The sequence below is a fragment of the Amblyomma maculatum genome, chromosome 2, assembly GCF_055883805.1.
Source record: "Amblyomma maculatum isolate TAMU_Amacu chromosome 2, ASM5588380v1, whole genome shotgun sequence".
Lineage (NCBI taxonomy): Eukaryota > Metazoa > Arthropoda > Arachnida > Ixodida > Ixodidae > Amblyomma > Amblyomma maculatum.
In genome coordinates, this window is record NC_139345.1 from 189,661,164 (window position 1) to 189,681,165 (window position 20,002).

A 20,002-nucleotide genomic window follows, 5' to 3' on the forward strand; every position below is an offset into this window, starting at 1 on the left:
GGGAAGTTTTCAGGCATTTTCATGTAGTTGCTTAGAATTTTGCGGTGGAAAAGAAATTCTGATATAACGAATGGCGATATGTATAAAATAAAGGCGAATATCAAATTCCCAATTTCGTCATTGTCCTTAACACGAATGTAAATCTAGCTGCTTTTAAAGACAAGCGAAGAGGCAAGGAACACCACTGGTTAAAACAGTTAGGTAGCAGAAAAATGCTCTGGTAGGAAAATTTGAGACGGCTTTAGTGTGATAAAAAGAAATCATGAACACGACCGCAAAAGCCACAGCAGCCTCTTCCCAATGCACCCTGTAAAGCCGGCACCCTGTTAGAATGCGCACATTCCTTCGAAACATCGCACGTGTCGACCCGCTCTTGCGGCTGCTGGCGACGCACTGTAGAGGCTCCTCCTAGCTACACGCCGCTGGCTTGTCGGATACTCGAGACTCCGTGCACATGCCCTCGCACGCATGGTTCGAAGTGTCGCATATTTCTATTTCAATAAGTGCTGGCTCTCTCCAGACTTCTGCCAATCGGCTGTGAAATGGGTCTTCAGATCTAAGGGGCTCTAAGTATATCGCTTTAAAAGTTGTCAACTTGTGTCCGTCAGGCCATTTTGTTTCGTGCGTTGTCCGATTTTCATAATAATACTTGAACTAGGTTAAAGAAATACTTTTCACAACCAACTGAATGAAAAGCCCCATGGCAGCCAAATGCTTTACACGCGAGGCACAGATATTCCGGGTGCAACGGCTCCACCACCATACCTTTTTACGGGTTACAGCCGGTACTATCAGCTATCTTTAAATGGTTTAAAACATGGTTTCCATTATCTAAGCTCCATTCTTCCAATTAAATCCCGTTGTCTCCGTCAAGCGGACAACTCGAGGTTAATTTCAGGCTGGATACTGACTTCTCATGACATGAAACCATGCAGCAATAGCTCTAGAGTGGCATTTCTCTGTCCATGCAGTGTGGGCTGGCAATAGTAATTCGTAATTAAACACTTCTTTCTTGATCTACTGAGCAAAATCGTTTTCTAGTCGGGCCCGAGTTACGTCTGATGTGCGATAGTAGTTTTTTTTTTTTTTCTATCAGGCTGCACAATAACATGCCACGGTATCATTGGGACCTGCTTCGGAAGTTTAGCAGACTGCGACGCCACATCCGACGTTCAGACGAGCTGCTTAATTTACGAGCATAAGAGAAAAATAAATTTCTTCAAACCATCAATTAAGTCCTTAGTTCATAAGCATCTTTAAATTTTACCTTGTCTACGGCATGCCGAAACCACCCTGCATTTAAAACAGTTCTTTTGTGTTGTAATGTTAAGATCAAACGCCTTCGATGTATGCCATCTGTACTCACGTGAACCGCGAAGACGTTGTGCGTATGCTTAAGCCGATACGATTAAGATACAGCTACACATACAGTACAGCTACACCTGCGGCTGGTGCCATGGATCACGGAAACCCCGGGCTTCATTATCAGTCTCACCACATGGTCATGCACGGCCCCGAACTACGCGCGGGACGGGTTGGGCGCCGTTTCTCACCAGGGCAGCCCTCGACCATGCGGTCCCAGTACTCGGTCTCGTTTGCCGTAAAGCGCGCCGTCCCGAACTGGCGCGACTCGTGGTTGCATAGCATCATGAGCAGGTCCACGGGCAGATTGCAGCACACCAGCTGCCCCAGCAGCCGCTTGTTGACGTTGCCCACGCCACGGTTGACGGCGAAGTTTGGCACCACGCGCAGAGGCAGCTCCAGCTTGCCCAGCAATCGGTGGAAGCGGGACTTCTCCTTCAGCGCCAGCACCACGTTGTTGTCAAACAGGAAGAGCACGATGCTCGTGACTGTGCCTGCGTGTTGCACCCACGATGTATCACGATAAAGAAGCTGCCTCACTATCGAATATTCGTCCCCCATGGAGCACGAAGCAATATAAAGGAACACCTTTATCGTAGATTGGTCGAATGACAATGTATACCATGGTCCTTCATGACTTTTGCGGGTCATGAAGCTTTGCCGTAACTCTGTCTAGGAGCGTTGTAGGCTACCAAAGGCAATCGCACCGCAGATCTAGGATTCTAGGGCACCCAGCACTCCGAGTAAAACAGGTAACCACCATTGTCAATGAGAGATTGTCGCGGTTGCATACGTAATTTTGCCACCCGTGCGTGAGTTCGGCGAACAATCCCAAACACCAAGGGCTGTTTTTCATGAGCTTGCATTTATTCGCTTGGCCGAATGTCACCATGACGCAGCATCTGTTGAAAGCCGGGAGTGTCGAGTCACAAAAATCACTGTACGGCGGAGCCTGTCATCGGCGACAACCATCGCCGATAGCCGCGAGAATAGCCGCATCATGGAGCAAATGTGGAAGTGCAGACGCTATAGTATAATGAGTCAATGCTACGGTCGGCTCCCGATGCTCCATTCCTACGGCTTCGGTACCAAGCCAAATGGAGGTGGACAAAATGGACTTGAAATAGAAAAACCTATAGGAGACGCTTAAATCTTTAAGGCTTTAAGAGTTCGCGGCTTCCCTTGCGGAACATAGCGTCATAGTTCTAAGCTGCCACATTATCTATACAAGCACCCGACAGATGCAAAACGCTCCACTTTAATGAAGCCTCAAGAATGTGCCTGCGGCGTGTTCTAGAGGTATTATGTACGACTCGAGAACCAATGATCTTGGTCAGTTGATTTTTATCTCCAGTTCCTCTTTAAATGAGCTACCGAAGTTGGCAGCGCCTTCCAGGTACAGCCAGACAGAAACCTGCCCCAATTTTTCACTCACAGCGCCGACAGCGTTGACGCCGACAACACCGGACCTTCTGGAGAACAGAGCCTTTAACCATAGAAGAATACTGAACATAGCCAATCCTATCCACCTGCCTGCCGTTAACTGCACAAGAATACTGTTTTTCTTTAAATGGTGTCACATGTAGGACACGTTTTAACTTTCCCGATTTCAGTGCCCAGGAAACTTCTAGACGTGGGTGACAGCGTTCAGGACGAATAATGGTTATCCAAGGTGCTGTTCTCCTGAACTAACAACTAAAAGGACCATGAGCAGCTATTTTCTAAAACTAGAAACGAACACGAGCAATACGTATTCCGTAAGTCTTTTCCGCCACGCAAGACTTTTTTAAGCTTACTTCACTAACAAATGTCGGTCACCGGAAAATTACGACTATTCTTTCCCCCCCTTATTCAGAGCATGCAAGTGCGCACGGAATACATTCACTATAATTGAAATGAAGTCCAGGGGAAACCCGCTGAAAACAAGACCATTAAAGCTGTAAAGGAACATTTAGTGGTTTGAGATTGCTCAGGCTTTCCTACAAGTCAGATGCAATTCTATCCTTAAAAAAAGGATTCAGAAGCGAAGAAAAAACCTTAAACACGTAAGGAAACCGGAGATGCGGGTGAAGGGTATATAATTGTATAAAAAGCAAGCCATCTTCAGTAAAAACGACTAAAAAAAGTATGGTCAAACACGTATATTGCCACATCTTCATCCACGAGAGAGAGCACAACCCTGCAATATTCATTTACGCTGAAAATAACATTGTCATCTGACGTCCATGCCAATAGGTTGTTTTGCAGCTTACATACACGCAGTCAAATATATCAGGGAAAAATAAAATTGTTCGCAAAAAGCATTTTATGGCCGTGATCTTAGTCACCGGGTATATTGCAACAGTAATCAGCGCACACCATTGCTCAAATTATCGAGCGTTGAAACCAGTTGCAATAGTTCTTTATTGAAGCATCCGTGATAACTCGCGCACAGCAGCGCGCACGAGATTAAAGCAACACCAAATCTGATCCCAAAGCCTTCCGTTAATATTAATCGGTTGGCACAGTAGTTTTTAAACTCAAAACCTATTTTGAAGATGCCCACTTCTTTTGCAGTATTTTTGCTGAAATGTTTTTTTTTTTTTTTTTTCATTTTAAATATGGCGCGAATGTGGCAGAACTCTCGCACAGCTCTCGAACTCGAGATATCTGCACATGTACGAAGGCCCAAAAACGTTTCCGGGAGTGGAAAACAATAAAACACTAATTTCTTTCTTCTCTAAGGACTCCGCAAGGCTTTGAGGTACGGATTATCTTGGCCACACAGGGAAACGCTCACTAGACAATTCAGGTCAGATTTGCATGCTTAGATTTTCTAGAAATTAATTTCCGTTCAATTTGTTTCTTTCCGTAAGCTTCTGGGGGCACCTGTACGTTAGCGGTACAGAGTTAATGGAAAACAATAAAACACTCATTTCTTTCTTCTCTAAGGACTCCGCAATGCTTTGAGGTACGGATTATCTTGGCCACAGAGGGAAACGCTCACTACACCATTCAGGTCAGATTTGCATGCTTAGATTTTCTAGAAATTAATTTCCGTTCAATTTGTTTCTTTCCGTAAGCTTCTGGGGGCACCTGTACGTTAGCGGTACAGTGTTAGTGGAAAACAATAAAACACTCATTTCTTTCTTCTCTAAGGACTCCGCAGTGCTTTGAGTTACGGATTATCTTGGCCACAGAGGGAAACGCTCACTACACCATTAAGGTCAGATTTGCATGCTTAGATTTTATAGAAATTAATTTCTGTTCAATTTGTTTTTTTCCGTAAACTTCTGTGAGCACCTGTACGTTAGCGGTACAGTTTTAATGGAAAACAATAAAACGCTCATTTCTTTCTTCTTTAAGCACTCCGCAATGCTTTGAGGTACGGATTATATTGGCCACAAAGGGAAACGCTCACTACACCATTCAGGTCAGATTTGCATGCTTAGATTTTCTAGAAATTAATTTCCGTTCAATTTGCTGCTTTCCGTAAGCTTCTGTGGGCACATGTACGTTAGCGGTACATTGTTAGTGGAAAACAATAAAACACTCATGTCTTTTTTCTCTAAGGACTCCGCAATACTTTGAGGTATGGATAATCTTGGCCACACAGGGAAACGCTCACTACACCATTCAAGTCCGATTTGCATGCTTAGATTTTCTAGAAATCAATTTCCGTTCAATTTGTGTCTTTCCGTAAACGTCTGTGGGCACCTGTACGTTAGCGGTACACTGTTAGTGGAAAACAATAAAACACTAATTTCTTTCTTCTCTAAGGACTCCGCAAGGCTTCGAGGTACGTATTATCTTGACCACACACGAAAACGCTCACTACACCAATCAAGTCCGATTTGCATGCTTAGATTTTCTAGAAAAAAAATTCCGTTCAATTTCTTTCTTTCCGTAAACTTCTGTGGGTAGCTGTATATTAGCGGTACAGTTTTAGTGTAAAACAATAAAACACTCATTTCTTTCTTCTCTAAGGACTCCGCAAGGCTTTGAGGTACGGATTATCTTGACCACACACGGAAAAGCTCACTACACCAAGCAAGCCCGATTTTCATGCTTAGATTTTCTAGAAAAAAATTTCCTTTCAAATTGTTTCTTTTCGTAAACTTCTGTGGGCACCTGTACGTTAGCGGTACAGTTTTAGTGGAAAACAATAAAACACTCATTTCTTTCTTCTCTAAGGACTCCGCAAGGTTTTGAGGTACTGATTATGTTGGCCACACAGGGAAACGCTCACTACACCATTCAAGTCCAATTTGCATGCATATATTTTCTGGAAAAATAAATTTCCGTTCAATTTGTTTCTTTCCGTAAACTTCTGTGGGCACCTGTACGTTAGCGGTACAGTGTTAGTGCCAAACAACAAAACACTCATCTTTCTTCTCTATGGACTCCGCAATGCTTTGAGGTATGGATTATCTTGGCCACACAGGCAGACGCTCACTACACCATTCAAGTCCGATTTGCATGCTTAGATTTTCTAGAAAATAATTTCCGTTCAATTTGTTTCCATCCGTAAACTTCTGTGGGCACCTGTACGTTAGCGGTGCAGTGTTAGTGGAAAACAATAAAACCCTGATTTCTTTCTTCTCTGACTCCGCAATGCTTTGAGGTACGGATTATCTTGGCCCCACAGGGAAACTCTCACTACACCATTCAGTCCAGATTTGCATGCTTAGATTTTCTAGAAATTAATTTCCTTTCAATTTCTTTCTGTCTGTAAGCTTCTGTGGGCGCCTGTAGGTTAGCTGTACCGATTCCAGGTGACCTGGGACACGTAATAGTCATTATCTTCATAACGTGAAATAATATCTCCATACTTTAATGCTTTGACTATACTGCACAGCAGGAAATGGCATGTGCTGTCTAGTTACATTTAGGCGCCAAACTACACTGCAATCCCTCTTCCATAAAACTGTGTCCCACGCTCTCTCATCTGAAAAAAAAAAAATCTGCCGTTTCAACTGCGACGTGTGTCATGGATCGTCAGCGTCGGCGCCCCTCGACGGATGATTTTGGTTGGTTAGTGGCGCCACCAGTGGCAAATCTTTTCCCGACATCAAATTTGCAGTGGGTCTTCATGGCAAATCAAGGTATTAAGAGAATTCTCTTTGTGTAAATCAGAAAATTTTGGGGGTTGCAATCTCGCTACAAAGTCTAGTGCCAGCTATGATCATGAGCAAAAGCAACTACGTCTAATGAACTTATATCGCCCGATGATAGCCTCAGTGAGTTTGCCTACTTCTCACGATTCCTCTATTGATGAGAAAAGACTTTTTGTATATTTTATGTACATGTAACTGTATTCAGGATGGCGTTCACAGTGTGCTTTCTCTCTGGGAAAAAGATTTATTTCCGTTAATCAAGCATTATGTCAAAACAGATTAGTACTTTTCAGCCCACGGTAGCAGCTGTTCTCTTAAAATCAGCGTGTCCAAAATACAAAAACTTGAGTTTGTGGCTAGTAAAACTTTGGCGCTGTACATGGATAAAACAAGTAGACAGAACGCGCAATAGCCAATTTTAAGGTTAATCGTCTTACTAAAAGCAAATGTAATAGCACGACGCATAAAAATAAAAAAGCTTGGTGCAAAATACTAAAGCTTCCCTTCAGAAAAAAGCGTCCTGAAAAGCTTAGCGACGAATAATCACGCCGAACTTGAATGTCAAGGAGTTGTTTCTGTCTGCCCATGTCCTTTGTGGTGCAAGAGCGACGTTCATTTTTTTGTTTTCGTGTCTGCCGCCTTGGCAAACGCTATAGCCTAATCTAGTTACTACGACTGTGACTTGGAACTTTAACATGGTGACCATTTGGGGCAGTTTGTGCAAATCTAACACACTGAACAAGTGAAATACGTATAAACATAAGAGAAGTGCACGGGACAGCGCCGGTCTAACAACTGATGTTTACTTGAAGTAACGCCCGGCCAAGGAACCAAAGGACATTGTGTATCAAACGCCCACAAGACCACCAATAATTGTCGAGTCAACACAGTATTGCGAGGATGCTGACAAACATAGGCAGCAAAGACTTCACTTAGGACGCTTACTACCAACATACGCGCATTGTTGTTTAATAATCTATCTAATAATCTAATTTAATAACCTCTCTATTTGTGACTAATAGTGAAGGTGCACTAATGCTCTTCCGTTATTCTTGAGAGCGTTTGATACGCATATGTCATTTGGTTCTTTGGACGGGACGGCCGTTTCATCAAGTAAGCCTGTTTTAGTCCAGCGCTGTCCCGTGTAGTTCTCTTGTTCTTCTTTGTCTTTCGCTGGTTCAATGTGTTAGATTCGTGACTTGGAAGTTAGTGCCGTAAGCTGCAGAAAAAGAAACAGCTCACGATTTGATCACTTGTATTTTTGCATGCTTCCAGTACCAACATGCTATATTTGGATGCACCCGCAGCAGAGCACTATAGATGTGAAAACAAATTCTATACAAAAGGTTCAAAATATTTACACAAGCGAAATGTACCCGTGATGAAGCTCTCAACAATGAGGCCGAAGTAGGCGACTGCAGCGGTCTCCACGTAGAAGGACGTCACGTAGCAGGTGGGAAGGAATGCCACACCGAAGAAGCAGAACAGGCCAAGGTATGTGGCTGCGAATGAAGACTGGCTGAAACCCTCAGTATTGCATTTTCCACGGGTACATCAGCAGTTCAGCACAAGCGAATAATCCGAAAGCAGTCCATTGGGAACGCCTAAGATTAGCAGACACGTCTGAATACATGGATCCCTAAATAAGGACACACACCCTTAATTCCTCTACACTAGCCTTTTGTCTTCCTTGCGAAACATCCGGACAAGATTTGCGCACCGCAATTTTTTTTCAATAAGAGTGTCAACCTTGGAACCGTTTTCAGAGTCTGAGGTGTCAGTGAACCGCAAAAATATTTTTGAAACTGTAGGCTAGCTGGTTTACAGCGCAAATATTCCTCGATGGTACACACGAGTTATGGTTTCGTTTGGTTTGGTTTGTGGGGTTTTACGTCCCAAAGCGACTCAGGCTATGAGAGACGCCGTAGTGGAGGACTCCGGAAATTTCGAGACCAGCTAATAAACAAGATAAAATTTGAGCATGAATAGTGAGCCTTGCCAGCTGAGAAGCGGTGCTTGTTCGCAGAACCAAGGCGGTGATCATCATGAACTTAGTATCAAAACTTCTAAAACTGTGACTAATTATTTGCTTTATTTCCTGACAATGTCAACCTAATCTGAAAGAATTACCTTTTTTCTGTAATCAATAATGCTTTGTTTCTTATCTAGTATACGTGTGCCACGTCTCCTGCCTTATACATTTAGGATTAGAATAGTCGGCTAAGTGTTCAAGATTTTAAATGCAGATTTAGAAAGGATTGCCAGCCAAAACTGGTTTTTCCAGAGAGATTCGTCGTAGCCGGAGGCTGCGGATTGTTTTTAACCATCTTGATGTAGGGAATATAAACGCGAATAAATACAAGGTCAGGAGAGACGACACTCTTCTGTGGTAATGGTGATGGTAAAAATTTTAATTTTTACCACATACAGGATAGGCATCAACCTATCCGCCTACACGACAGCCAGGAGCCCTTGGACCAGGGCGGCGTGTTCGCCAGTCGGATTACTGTGTGTGTATTGCCTCTTTTGTACTTATATTTGGTCACGCCTAAACTCCCTAGTCAAGATGAGCCACCAACCCGCCCAGGAGGAGTTTTAATGTTTTTAACCAATTAGCGTGCACTGAAACCTCCATGCAAAATCTGATTTTTTTTGTTTTTGTTTTTTCATTTCAGCTACAGAGAGTTGCGACCGCCGCAGCCTGTTTAAACAGAGCTCCATCTAAGCGACTTAGCCGTGCAAAACGGATGCGAGAAGACACTCACACCAGATGATGTTCGCCTTCTTGGTGAGACTCCAGGGATCGATGATGAACAGTGGCAGCAGGGCTATGACGCAGGCTATCACGTAGGAGACCATGTCTATAAAGAAGCTCATGAACCAGTATCTGGACGCGCTGATTCCAGTCATGAGCTGAATGGCCTTCGCCTTGGTGAAGGTCTCCTCGGTGGGCAGGAACACGTACACGGCCGCCAGAACCGAGAGCAGCAGCGGTATGGTGAGCGAGTCGACAATGCGCGCGATCAGAACAACCGTGAATACCGGATCCACAACGTTGTCCGTCACCTTCTGGATGTCGAACTTGAACAGTTCCGCTCTGGGTCCCACTCGAATCATGTAATCTGCGAAAAGCAAAAAAAAAGGAGTTTAAGGCACACGCGGTGGAATTGCAGAGTGTATTTTGCTAGTTCCATAAACAGCTCGCTGCAAGGTAGCTGATGCGACCACCAATCATGGCGGCTGAGGCTAAGAGTACCTGTGACAACATGGCGATATAGACGGCTCCGCAGGAGACACGGAGCACGAGTGCAACTTGTTCACAGCTGATCAACGAAGCACCCTATGGCCACACATGTCAAAAAGAAACACGGGACAAGTGAGTAGGGTAAAAGTAAGAGTAAAAGCAAAGCACATTTCTTTACCTCTGTATCATTTCAGGCTGGATGAGGTTTGCACGGCAATGGTTACAGCCCGAAGAATATGTAACAATATCGTCATTATTTAGCCTACCTGCTCTGCCTTGAATAGGAAAAGGTGTGAGGGGTTTTAGGCGGCGTCGAAAGAAAATTAAACAGAACGAAATACCGTATTGCGGCTTTACACTAAGGGAAGGAGAGACAAACACTAAGTAGGACGTAAAGAACCCATGTAATAATTGAGTCTAGTACCGAACCAGAAACTCACCTAGATTTTTTTTAGCTTGCTGGAAGAATTGTGCATCGAACAACGGGATTGTGATGTCACAGGCGATATATTGGTTGTTGTTTTTCTGTTTTTACATGTGTGATTAAAAAATTCTGAATATAATCTGTGAAACGTAGGAAACGTTATTTTCTGCTCTTGTATTTTTTACCGTAGGCAATATGTTACTGTGATAAGCTGACATGCATTCGCGTTCTGCCGTTTACAGTGCCTTTGTTTAACAAAGACCTAATATATTTCAATATTTTATCAACATTTTTATGCACGTGTGTGAATGCCTATTTTCCCAAATATCAGCGGCTCCTTCCAATAGTCTCCTGCGAGAATATCTAAAGGGAAGTCGACAGCATCAGGAAACAGCTAAAATAATTATTTATTTATTCATTCATTTGTTTGTACTGTAATGTCACACCAACGCTCGGTGACTGTCGACGGTGACAAAGACGACGAGCGTATGTCGAAAGGCGCTTGCTACAAAGAAGACGGCAGACAAAGAAGAAGACGCAAGAGACTGACGCGCTAGTTAAACGGTCGACCGGAACACCGGCCTGAGCTTCAACGCACCCTTACATTTGGTAGAGGCTGCTCTTCGTTCTCTCCTCTCACGCTGGAGCTTCGGAGCCGCACGCTCGCTCCGCCGTCTGCCATGCCTGAGGCAACAAGCCAGACCGCCACTCCATGCTCGACTGATCCCACCGCATCCCCTACCATCCTGTGCTCTGGCGGGCTTCGCCAGCGTGACCCCAGCTTCTTCAGTGGCTCCAACGACCAGGATGTAGATGATTGGCTATCCTCCTACGAGCGCGTGAGCGCCTACAAGTGGGACGATACCACAAAGCTAGCAAACGTCCTCTTTTACCTGACTGATGTAGCAAATTTCATCATTCATCATCATTGTCAGCCTGATTATACCCACTGCAGGGCGAAGGCCTCTCCCATATTTCTCCACTTAACCCTGTTCTGGGCTAGCTGCATTCACTTGACCCCTGCGAACTTCTTAATCTCATCCGCCCACCTAACTTTCTGCCGCCCCCTGCTACGCTTTCCTTCCCTTCGAATCCAGTTTGCTACCCTCAGCGACCATCGGTTATCCTCTCTTCGCACTACATGCCCTGCCCATGTCCATTTCTTCTTAATTTCTACTAGAATGTCGATAACTTGAGTTATTTCTCTGACCCACTCTGCACGCTTTCTATCTCTTAATGTTACCCCTACCATTTTTCGATCCATAGCCCTCTGGGTTGTCCTCAACTTAAGTAGAACTCTCTTGGTTAGCCTCCACGTTTCAGCCTCATAGGTGAGTACAGGTAAGATGCAACTGTTGTATACTTTCCTCTTGAGCGATACCGGTAAGCTGCTAGTCATACTCTGCGAGTGCTTGCTAAATGCGCTCAATCCCAATCTTATTCTTCTTGTTATTTCCTTTTCATTGTCCGGATCTGCGGTTACTACCTGTCCTAAGTAGACATATTCGCCTACTACTTCCAGTATTTCGCTACCTAATGTAAACTGCTGTTCCTTCCCGAGGCTGTTGAACATTACCTTAGTCTTCCGCATATTGATTTTCAAACCTACCTTTCTACTTTTCCTGTCTAAATCATAAATCATTATTTGCAGTTCATCCCCCGAGTTGCTTAGCAAGGCAATGTCATCAGCAAATCGCAGATTACTGAGGTATTCTCCATCTATACCTTATCACTAACTGCTCCCAATCCAAGTCTCTGAATACTTGCTCTAAACAAGCTGTGAATAGTACTGGGGAGATTGTGTTTCCTTGCCTAACACCTTTCTTTATGGGAATTTTATTACTTTCTTTATGCAGAACTATGGTTGCTGTGCAGCCACTATAATATCTTCCAGCACTTTCACGTACGGCTCGTCTACCCCCTGATTTCGCAGTGCCTGCATCACCGCCGAGGTTTCAACTGAGTCAAATGCTTTTTCGTAATCAATGAATGCTATGTATAAGGGCTGGTTATATTTCGAGCATTTTTCTATCACCTGATTGATGGTATGGATATGATCGATAGTAGAGTACCGTTTCTGAAACCCTGCTTGATCCTTTGCTTGATTGCAGTCTAAGGTTGTCCTGATACTATTAGCGATTACCTTAGTAAATACCTTATACGTAACAGACAGTAAGCTGATTGGTCTGTAATTTTTAAGTTCCTTAGAGTGCCCTTTCTTGTGAATGAGGATAATGTTTGCATTCTTCCATAGTTCCGGTACCGTCGATGACACCAGGCACTGCGTATACAGGGTGGCCAGTTTTTCTAGCACGATATCCCCCCCCCCCCCCCCCCCCCGTCCTTCAGCAAATCTGTAGTTATCTGATCCTCTCCAGCTGATTTCCCCCTTTTCATACTTTCTAGTGCTTTCTTGACCTCGTCCTTCGTTACTGGTGGAACGTCTGACTGTTTTTCCCTACCGCCAATCTCATTACGGCCCTGACTACTTTGGCTACTGTAGAGATAGGTATAGAACTCCTCAGCTATTTTGACTATCTTTTCCATATTAGTGATGACGTTGCCCGCCTTGTCCCTCAGCGCGTACATCTAGTTTTTCCCTATGCCCAATTTCTTCTTTACCGCTTTAAGGCTTCCCCCGTTCTTTACAGCATGCCCAATTTTCTCCATGTTATACTTCCTTATATCGGCCACCTTGCGCTTATTGATTAGCTTTGATATCTCGGCCAATTCTATCTGGTCTGTTGGATTGGAAGCTTTCATACTCTGGTGTTTCTTAATCAAACCTTTCGTCTCCTTAGACAGCTTACCGGTATCCTACCGCCTACTTCTACCGCGCACTCAGTAATGATATCTCTGAAATTATTGTTCCTTGCCTCTAGGGTAATGTCGCCATCCTCAGTTAGAGCTGAATACCTATTCTGTAAAGAGATTCTGAACTCTTCTGCCCTCCCCCAAATTTATGGTTCCGCAAACACGAACCCGACCTGCCCACCTGGTCGGCCTTCAAAACGAGCTTTTCCGAGGTGTTCGGCCGCCCCGCTGTGCGCAAACTGCGCGCCGAACAACGCCTCAAAGCCCGCGCTCAGAATCCTGATGAAACGTTCACCAGCTACATAGAGGACATTGTGGATCTTTGTAAACGTATTGATCCTTCTATGTTCGAAGCTGACAAGATCACCAAAATCCTGAAGGGAATCTCCGACGATGCCTTTCACATGTTGACGGCCAGAAACCCGCAAACCGTCGTCGAAGTGGTTCAGCTCTGTCAGAGTTACGACGTCCTCAAGAGGCAACGAGCTTCTCAGCGTTCTCTCGTGAACGATCGGTTATTCGTGCCTCCGACAGCATGCGGTCACTACTGAACCACCTTCCCTCCTTCCCGAGATTAAGGGCTTTATACGGGAAGCAGTGGCTCGCCAACTGTCGCTCCTCCCTGCTTCCGCCACAACCACCCCATCGCTAGATTTTGCATTTCGACGCACCACCCAGGAGCAAGTTGCAGACGTTTTACCGCCAAGCTCTCAAATTACGCCCGTGACAGCCCCGCTAACGTACGCCGCTGTCGCCGCCAGACCACCACCCTGCCCTGTCGCGTATGCTGCGCCGTTACCACCGCCGCCACATCCGCCCCGCCCTTATCTGCCTCCTCGACATCAGGTCAACAATTCATGGCGGACCTCCGACAACCGCCCAATCTGTTTTCCATGTGGCGTTCCTCGCCCCGTCGCCCGGCTTTGTCGCCAGCGCGCCCAGTCGTACCGCAATGGCCCCCGCCTGTACATTTTCAACTACAGTTCAAACTATGAACCTTCCCCTCCCCCTGTCCCTGCTGGCACTTCTACAGACTTATTTTATCCTTACCGCTCCTCCCACTCCTCCTGCCGATCGCCGCCTCCCCGCGGTCGCTCCCTCTCGCCGCTGCGCCGTCGCTCCCCAGAAAATCTAACAGCCGCAGTTCCGGAGGAAAGAACTGCGTTTTCTTCTACTTGTGCGAGTCCTCCGTCTTCCCCGGCTAACGTTATTGAAGTGTTTGCTGATGGCTTCGCAGTTCTCGCGCTTGTGGACACTGGCGCCGCTGTGTCTGTTATAAGTACCAACCTTTGCCACCGACTTCGTAAAGTTACGACGCCTGTTTCGAAATTTTTTCTCCGAACTGCCAGCTCACATCGCATTCAACCGCTTGCGGTGTGCGCAGCTCGAATTGTCATTCAGGGTGTTTTGTACGTCGCCTAATTTCCTGTGCTGTCTCACTGCTCTCACGAACTGATTCTGGGTTGCGACTTTCTCACCAGTCACATTGCGATTATTGATTGTGCCCGAGCCAGCATCGAATTGTCTCCGCTTTCACCTGCCGCCTCGTCCGACACACCGCTCCACGTCGATAAGATAACCGTGGCCGAAGGTACTGACATCCCCGCCTGCTCTACCGTCCTCGTGCCCGTTTCCTGCGCCTGCTTTTCTGATCCGACAGTTCTTTTCACTCCGACTCATGCCACTAATCGTCGCCATTGCTTAGTCCTGCCTTTCGCCCTTCTGACTTTCTGTGGTGGCTACAGCGCCATGTACGTCTCTAACCCGTTGCCTTGTCCGTCAACGCTTCTTCGTGGAGAACGTCTTGGTCATGTTGATTCCTTTGATGACGCTATGGCATATGCCGTCTCTGAAGACCCAGCCTCACATCAGCTAGATACTATTGACATGCCTGCTTCTGTACAGAACGACAACACCACTTCAGCTTTTTCTGGCTGTCTTGATGCTAGCCTTTCAGCTGATCAACGCAGGTCACACCAACGCTCGATGACTGTCGACGGTGACAAAGATGACGAGCATATTTTTTATTTATTTTTATTTATTTACAAAATACTGCGGACACTGAGTTCAAGCAGGGTGGGTGAACAAGTCAATCAAGGCACAAAAGAAAACGCAACACTTCAAAAAAGACAACACAGTATAGCAACAATTGGTTAAAACTCACGGGACAATGAATTAACTAGCTGATTCCGATCTGTTACTGTGCGTGGAAAGAACGAAAATTTGTAAGTGTCTGTTCTAGTGAATATAGGGGATAGGGAACTGGGATGGTGTTGACGAGTTTGTTTGGTTGGTGCCGGCGTTAAGTATGATGACGGATCCAAACCGAGTTTGTTATGTAATAACTGATAAATAAATTCTAATCTAAGCTTTCTTCTTCGATGTTCAAGTAGCAGAATTTTATTCGTCTCCATTATAGTGGTTGGAGAGTCAGACCGTGCATATTTATTGAAAATAAACTCGACAGCTCTTCTCTGTATTCTTTCCAGATTTTTTACGTTAGATTTAGTATACGGGTCCCACATTATGCATGCATATTCGAGTTTAGGTCTAATTAATGAAGAATAACAAAGTAGCTTAATGTTAGAAGGAGCATTTTTTAGTTTATGTCTTAAGCAGCACAATTTTCTAAATGCAGCAGAGCAGACATTGTCTATGTGCAAGTTCCACGATAGATTGCTACTTATGGTTACTCCTAGGTATTTGTAGTTGGATACTTGTTGAAGAGGGAGAGACCCTAATTTATATGTGTAGCTATGACGAATGGTTTTTCGGGTTATCGGCATATAAACACTTTTATCAGCATTCAGAATCATGCCCCATCGGTCGCACCATTCGAAAACGTTGTTCAAGGCACTGTCCAGATCAAATTGATCTTCCCTATTTGTAACTTCTCTGTAGAGAACACAATCGTCAGCTAACAATCGAATATGCACTGGTGGGTTAACAACTTCAACAATATCACCGACATACAAAAGGAAAAGCAGAGGGCCCAGAACGCTTCCTTGGGGAACACCGGATGAAACTGGGAGAGGCGCGTCGAAAGGCGCGTGCTACAAAGAAGACGGCAGACAAAGAAGAAGACGCAAGAGACTGACGCGCTAGTTAAACGGTCAACCGGGACACCGACCTGAGCTACAACGTACCCTTAAAGTACTTAATATCGGTCCAACCTGGACCTAAATAGTATTGGACACATCAAATTTAAGGCAAACGCAGACCAGCAGGAACAGGAATGCAGTCACTTAGTAGAAATAAAGCAGTCGCAACAAAATACAGTCATATTAAACACAGGTGAAAAATAGAATACAGGTAGTAAAATATTCTTTATATAATCGATTGCTTAAATATTTAGCAAGATGAATGAAAAATTGTTCTCGAGATTGTCTATTTACAACTTGGTTTGGCAGCCCATTCTATTCGGACGCTGTTACGGGAAAAAAAAGGAATATTTGAAACAATCCTTGCAAAATCTCTCAATTTGAACATGTCTATTGTATTTATTACGGCATATGCGTGTTCTTGTTTAGTTTATGTAGCGTTCTTTCCTAATGTGGATTAAACTATTAATTACACAATAAAAAAGGTTCAATCTTTTCTCTTTTTGTCTCTGAGAAAAGAGAGGGAAACCAGCTTTCGTATAAAGGGGGGTCACGGAATCGAACCCGGTTCGGTTTAGAGAGAAAATAAAGCGCAAGGCCCGTCTCTGTATCTTCCCTGGTTTAATATTGGCTTTTTGTGGTATGGGTCCCTTATTTCACATGTGTACTCATGTAGGGTTCGTACAAGCATCTTGTACGCGCTCCGTTTTGTGTCTGTGGGAGCCTGTTTTAGGACGCATCTGAGGTAGCCTATTCTTTTTCCCCTTCCCGACAACGGTATCAAAATGTTTTGTCCAGCTGGGGTTTGAAGTTGTGGTCACACCAATATATTTATATCCCTTCACCCACACGCATTTGCACACACGATAAGAGTATGATATCGCAGTGGAGAAATAATTTGTAACTTATCAAGGTTATAGTGTCCGCGAGGCCAATCGACGGGGTACAGGTAAGATACATGCTAGATTATACCCAAAGACATAACTGCAGACATGGAGACATTTCACGGGCGGTCACAAGTGACAAGGGTCACTTATCGCAGCTACCTTTCTCGGAAAACGGTTCGAATCGGATCTTGCAAGGACTACCCAATACTTAGGCATTTTGGTGACCTGCAAAAAAACTTAATTATGCTAAGAGATACCATGACATAATTCGTGCATTTAAGTACAGGTACTAATTCTTTTTCTTGTATGAGCAGCAATAAATTACAAAACGTGCTTGAAGGTTGTTACGTTAAGCAAGTGTGAATAGTCTAAAGCAATAAACCTTGGCAGCAATTAAATGGAATCATCTAAATTTCGTGATGGAGATATCTAATGACCGGTGCATACTTCAGTTGGCAACTTACAAGTCTATCATAAGCACGGAATTCAGTTTCGGTGCCTATCGCAGGCATTTAATACAACAGCGCCTGACAAAGCTTCCCCTTCAGAGAAGGATTGAAGTCTATTGGGTCAGATTATGTGGTAGGATCTCCTACACAAGCATCGCTATTATGTCCGCCCATGGACTTTTCAAAATACTGTATTAACTTATCAACATAGGAGCGTAATAGGGCATTTCAAATTTAAAATGAGAAAGCATACCAATAAAACACATATTCGAAGGATGATCCGCGTCTCTATTTCCGTCAAACTACAGCTAGCCCACTTCGGTACCGCTAACCTGTGATTCCTGGCGGTATCGCGCTTCGACCGATAACGTTTTCTATTTTATTTTTACAATTCTGCTAGCCCGTGCTCTTTCCAACTCCTAAATATAATATTAGGCATAGTTGCCTTCTAAACAAACAAAACAAAAGTTAGCGCCAGTAGGCTATGGCCCAATTTGTCCTTTCAGATTTTTGCGCTACACTCCTATGTCAGGGATTAACGACAAGCCCAAGTATCCCCTGATGTGAAACTACACGTATTCTTTGCGATGGCCATTCCGTTAATGTTCTCCCAAATGCTGTAAAAGATTCAACATACGGTTAAGTTGAGTCACAGAGCCTTCAAAAAAAAAAAACAACTCAGAATAAAGTTCAGAGTTTTACAGCGCGTCACGTATGAGGTGGGTGTTCGCGCATGCCGAAGCAAAACCCAGGAGGCTGCGCTACCAGACGTCACAAAGTCCAGAGGAAACGCATGGCTTCCTGTAGTGTGCGCTATTTCTGCACATTAGGAGCCTAAGGTGTTAGGAATCATCGGCAATTATGACACCCCTCAAACTTGAGTTTCTTTGGAATATCTAAACCCATGAATGAGAATAGTTTGTCTTCCTAAGCCTACTGCGTTCAGTATGTATTCGTTCGAGTAACATCGAATATAAAAATGGAGCATACACTGTGGTAATAATTTCGTCAGGTACATATTCCATTTCACACTGAATGTTTTGTAAACTTTATGGCAGGGCTTCTGTCATCAGACGACAGCCGAGCAGACGAGGCTTATAATGAAGAATGCTCTCCGCATATAAGCGAAATGTCACCAGTTTATCCGCTTATCGCTTTCAAAATGCACGAACGTGGCACAGATCCGACGCTTGCGCTATATTTAGAGATTGAAAGGCAGTACTTGTCATTTTGTCATTCACTATTGCGGGAGTGCACATGAATTCCCTGTCCCAGTGTAGCGGGTTACGCGCGCGCTATTAGAGAAGAAAGTCGTAAGAAAGTAAAGAAACAATATAAGTTTTGCGGCAATCCGCAGTCGAAACAGTTCCTTCGCAGTGAGAGGCGAGGATGTAACCACTCCACCACAGAACCGCATTGCTTTTTTCTGAACAAAGGTAGACTAATGTATGCATTGCCTTATGACTGCTAGCTAATGTTTGGGCCCGTCATTAGAAAGAAAATAATTACAGATGTAACAGTTAAGCGAGTGGCAAATACCATTTCAGCTTTGCTTACCTGCGATGCGGTGTTCGCTGAAAATTCCTTCGATCGTACGGCGCTGCCGCCACAGATGGCACGAGCCGCTGCCCGACTCGAAGCCTTATACACCATCTATCGTCATCAAAGCTTTGGGGTTTAAATGCTGTTGCGTTGAACTCTCAAAGGCGAAGCTTAAGCGTCCCCCTATGTCTTTTTTATGTTGTGTCTTCATGGCTTGTGCTTAGCGTTCTTGCGTTGCCAATAGAAAGCGCGGAGCTTGATTCCCTCTCTACCAAAATGACCGAATTTTTATATCCGCTTGGCTACTTCCCTTGCTCAGTTGACTATTGCAGAAGGTCACTCCTTGATTACAGAAAACATCCTACTAATTTTGACAAGAATCCGAATTTGTTTTACCTGTTTTAGACCACTTCCTAATTTTTTTGTAATGATCTATCAACACACCGGACGATGCCAGGTTTCGGTACTAATCAGGCATATAGTGAGGCATATATATAACGGCAATGTCGTAAGCGAGAAACAAAAGGCTAGCATTGCACAGAAGCAAACTCTTAATTGGGCGCACTTACGTCTGCGAAGAAAAAAAACGTTACGTGGTGACGTCGAAAGCCGCAGTTGTGCTCATCAGTCGCCGAAGTATGAATGTCTGTTGCTCCAGTCAGCGCTTTAAATTCGAAGCAGAAACATCTCATATCGCAAAACTGACTAGCACAACCTAGAACATTGTGTAAACCCACGCGAGTTGCTGGAATCATTCAAGGTGCATATCAGTACATCATAAGCGACCAAAAAAATGATAAACCCGCGTCTGGCGACAACGAGCATGAAGAAACATAGTACAAAATTGTTCTATGTGTAACAATCGCAAAGATAAGGACGCATGACGGCGGCGGTCGAAAAACAACAAATAAATTATTTGAATGGTTCTCGGCAATATGCTTTCGCCTTCATGTTTACCCCTCTAAAAAGTGTTAGGTGCACGTGTAACAAAGTTCATACGGCGCTGTCGACGATGGGAAATTTTTCCTAACGCATAAATGAGTACTACGAGACAAATTTTCATCGTGCTTCATCATGAGAAGA

At 44.4% G+C, this 20,002-nt stretch overlaps 1 protein-coding gene across 1 annotated transcript in view; it reads right to left on the reverse strand.

Annotated features, from left to right (window-relative positions):
- Positions 1–20,002, reverse strand: part of LOC146200746 (phospholipid-transporting ATPase ABCA3-like) — an 83,586-nt gene that overhangs the window by 26,589 nt on the left and 36,995 nt on the right. The window contains exons 12-14 of the mRNA XM_084595589.1: positions 9,224–9,580; positions 7,835–7,960; positions 1,554–1,856 (exon numbers count right to left, since the gene is read on the reverse strand). Of these exons, the coding sequence (XP_084451715.1) occupies positions 1,554–1,856; positions 7,835–7,960; positions 9,224–9,580 (786 nt within the window). The remainder of the gene's footprint in view (positions 1–1,553; positions 1,857–7,834; positions 7,961–9,223; positions 9,581–20,002) is intronic.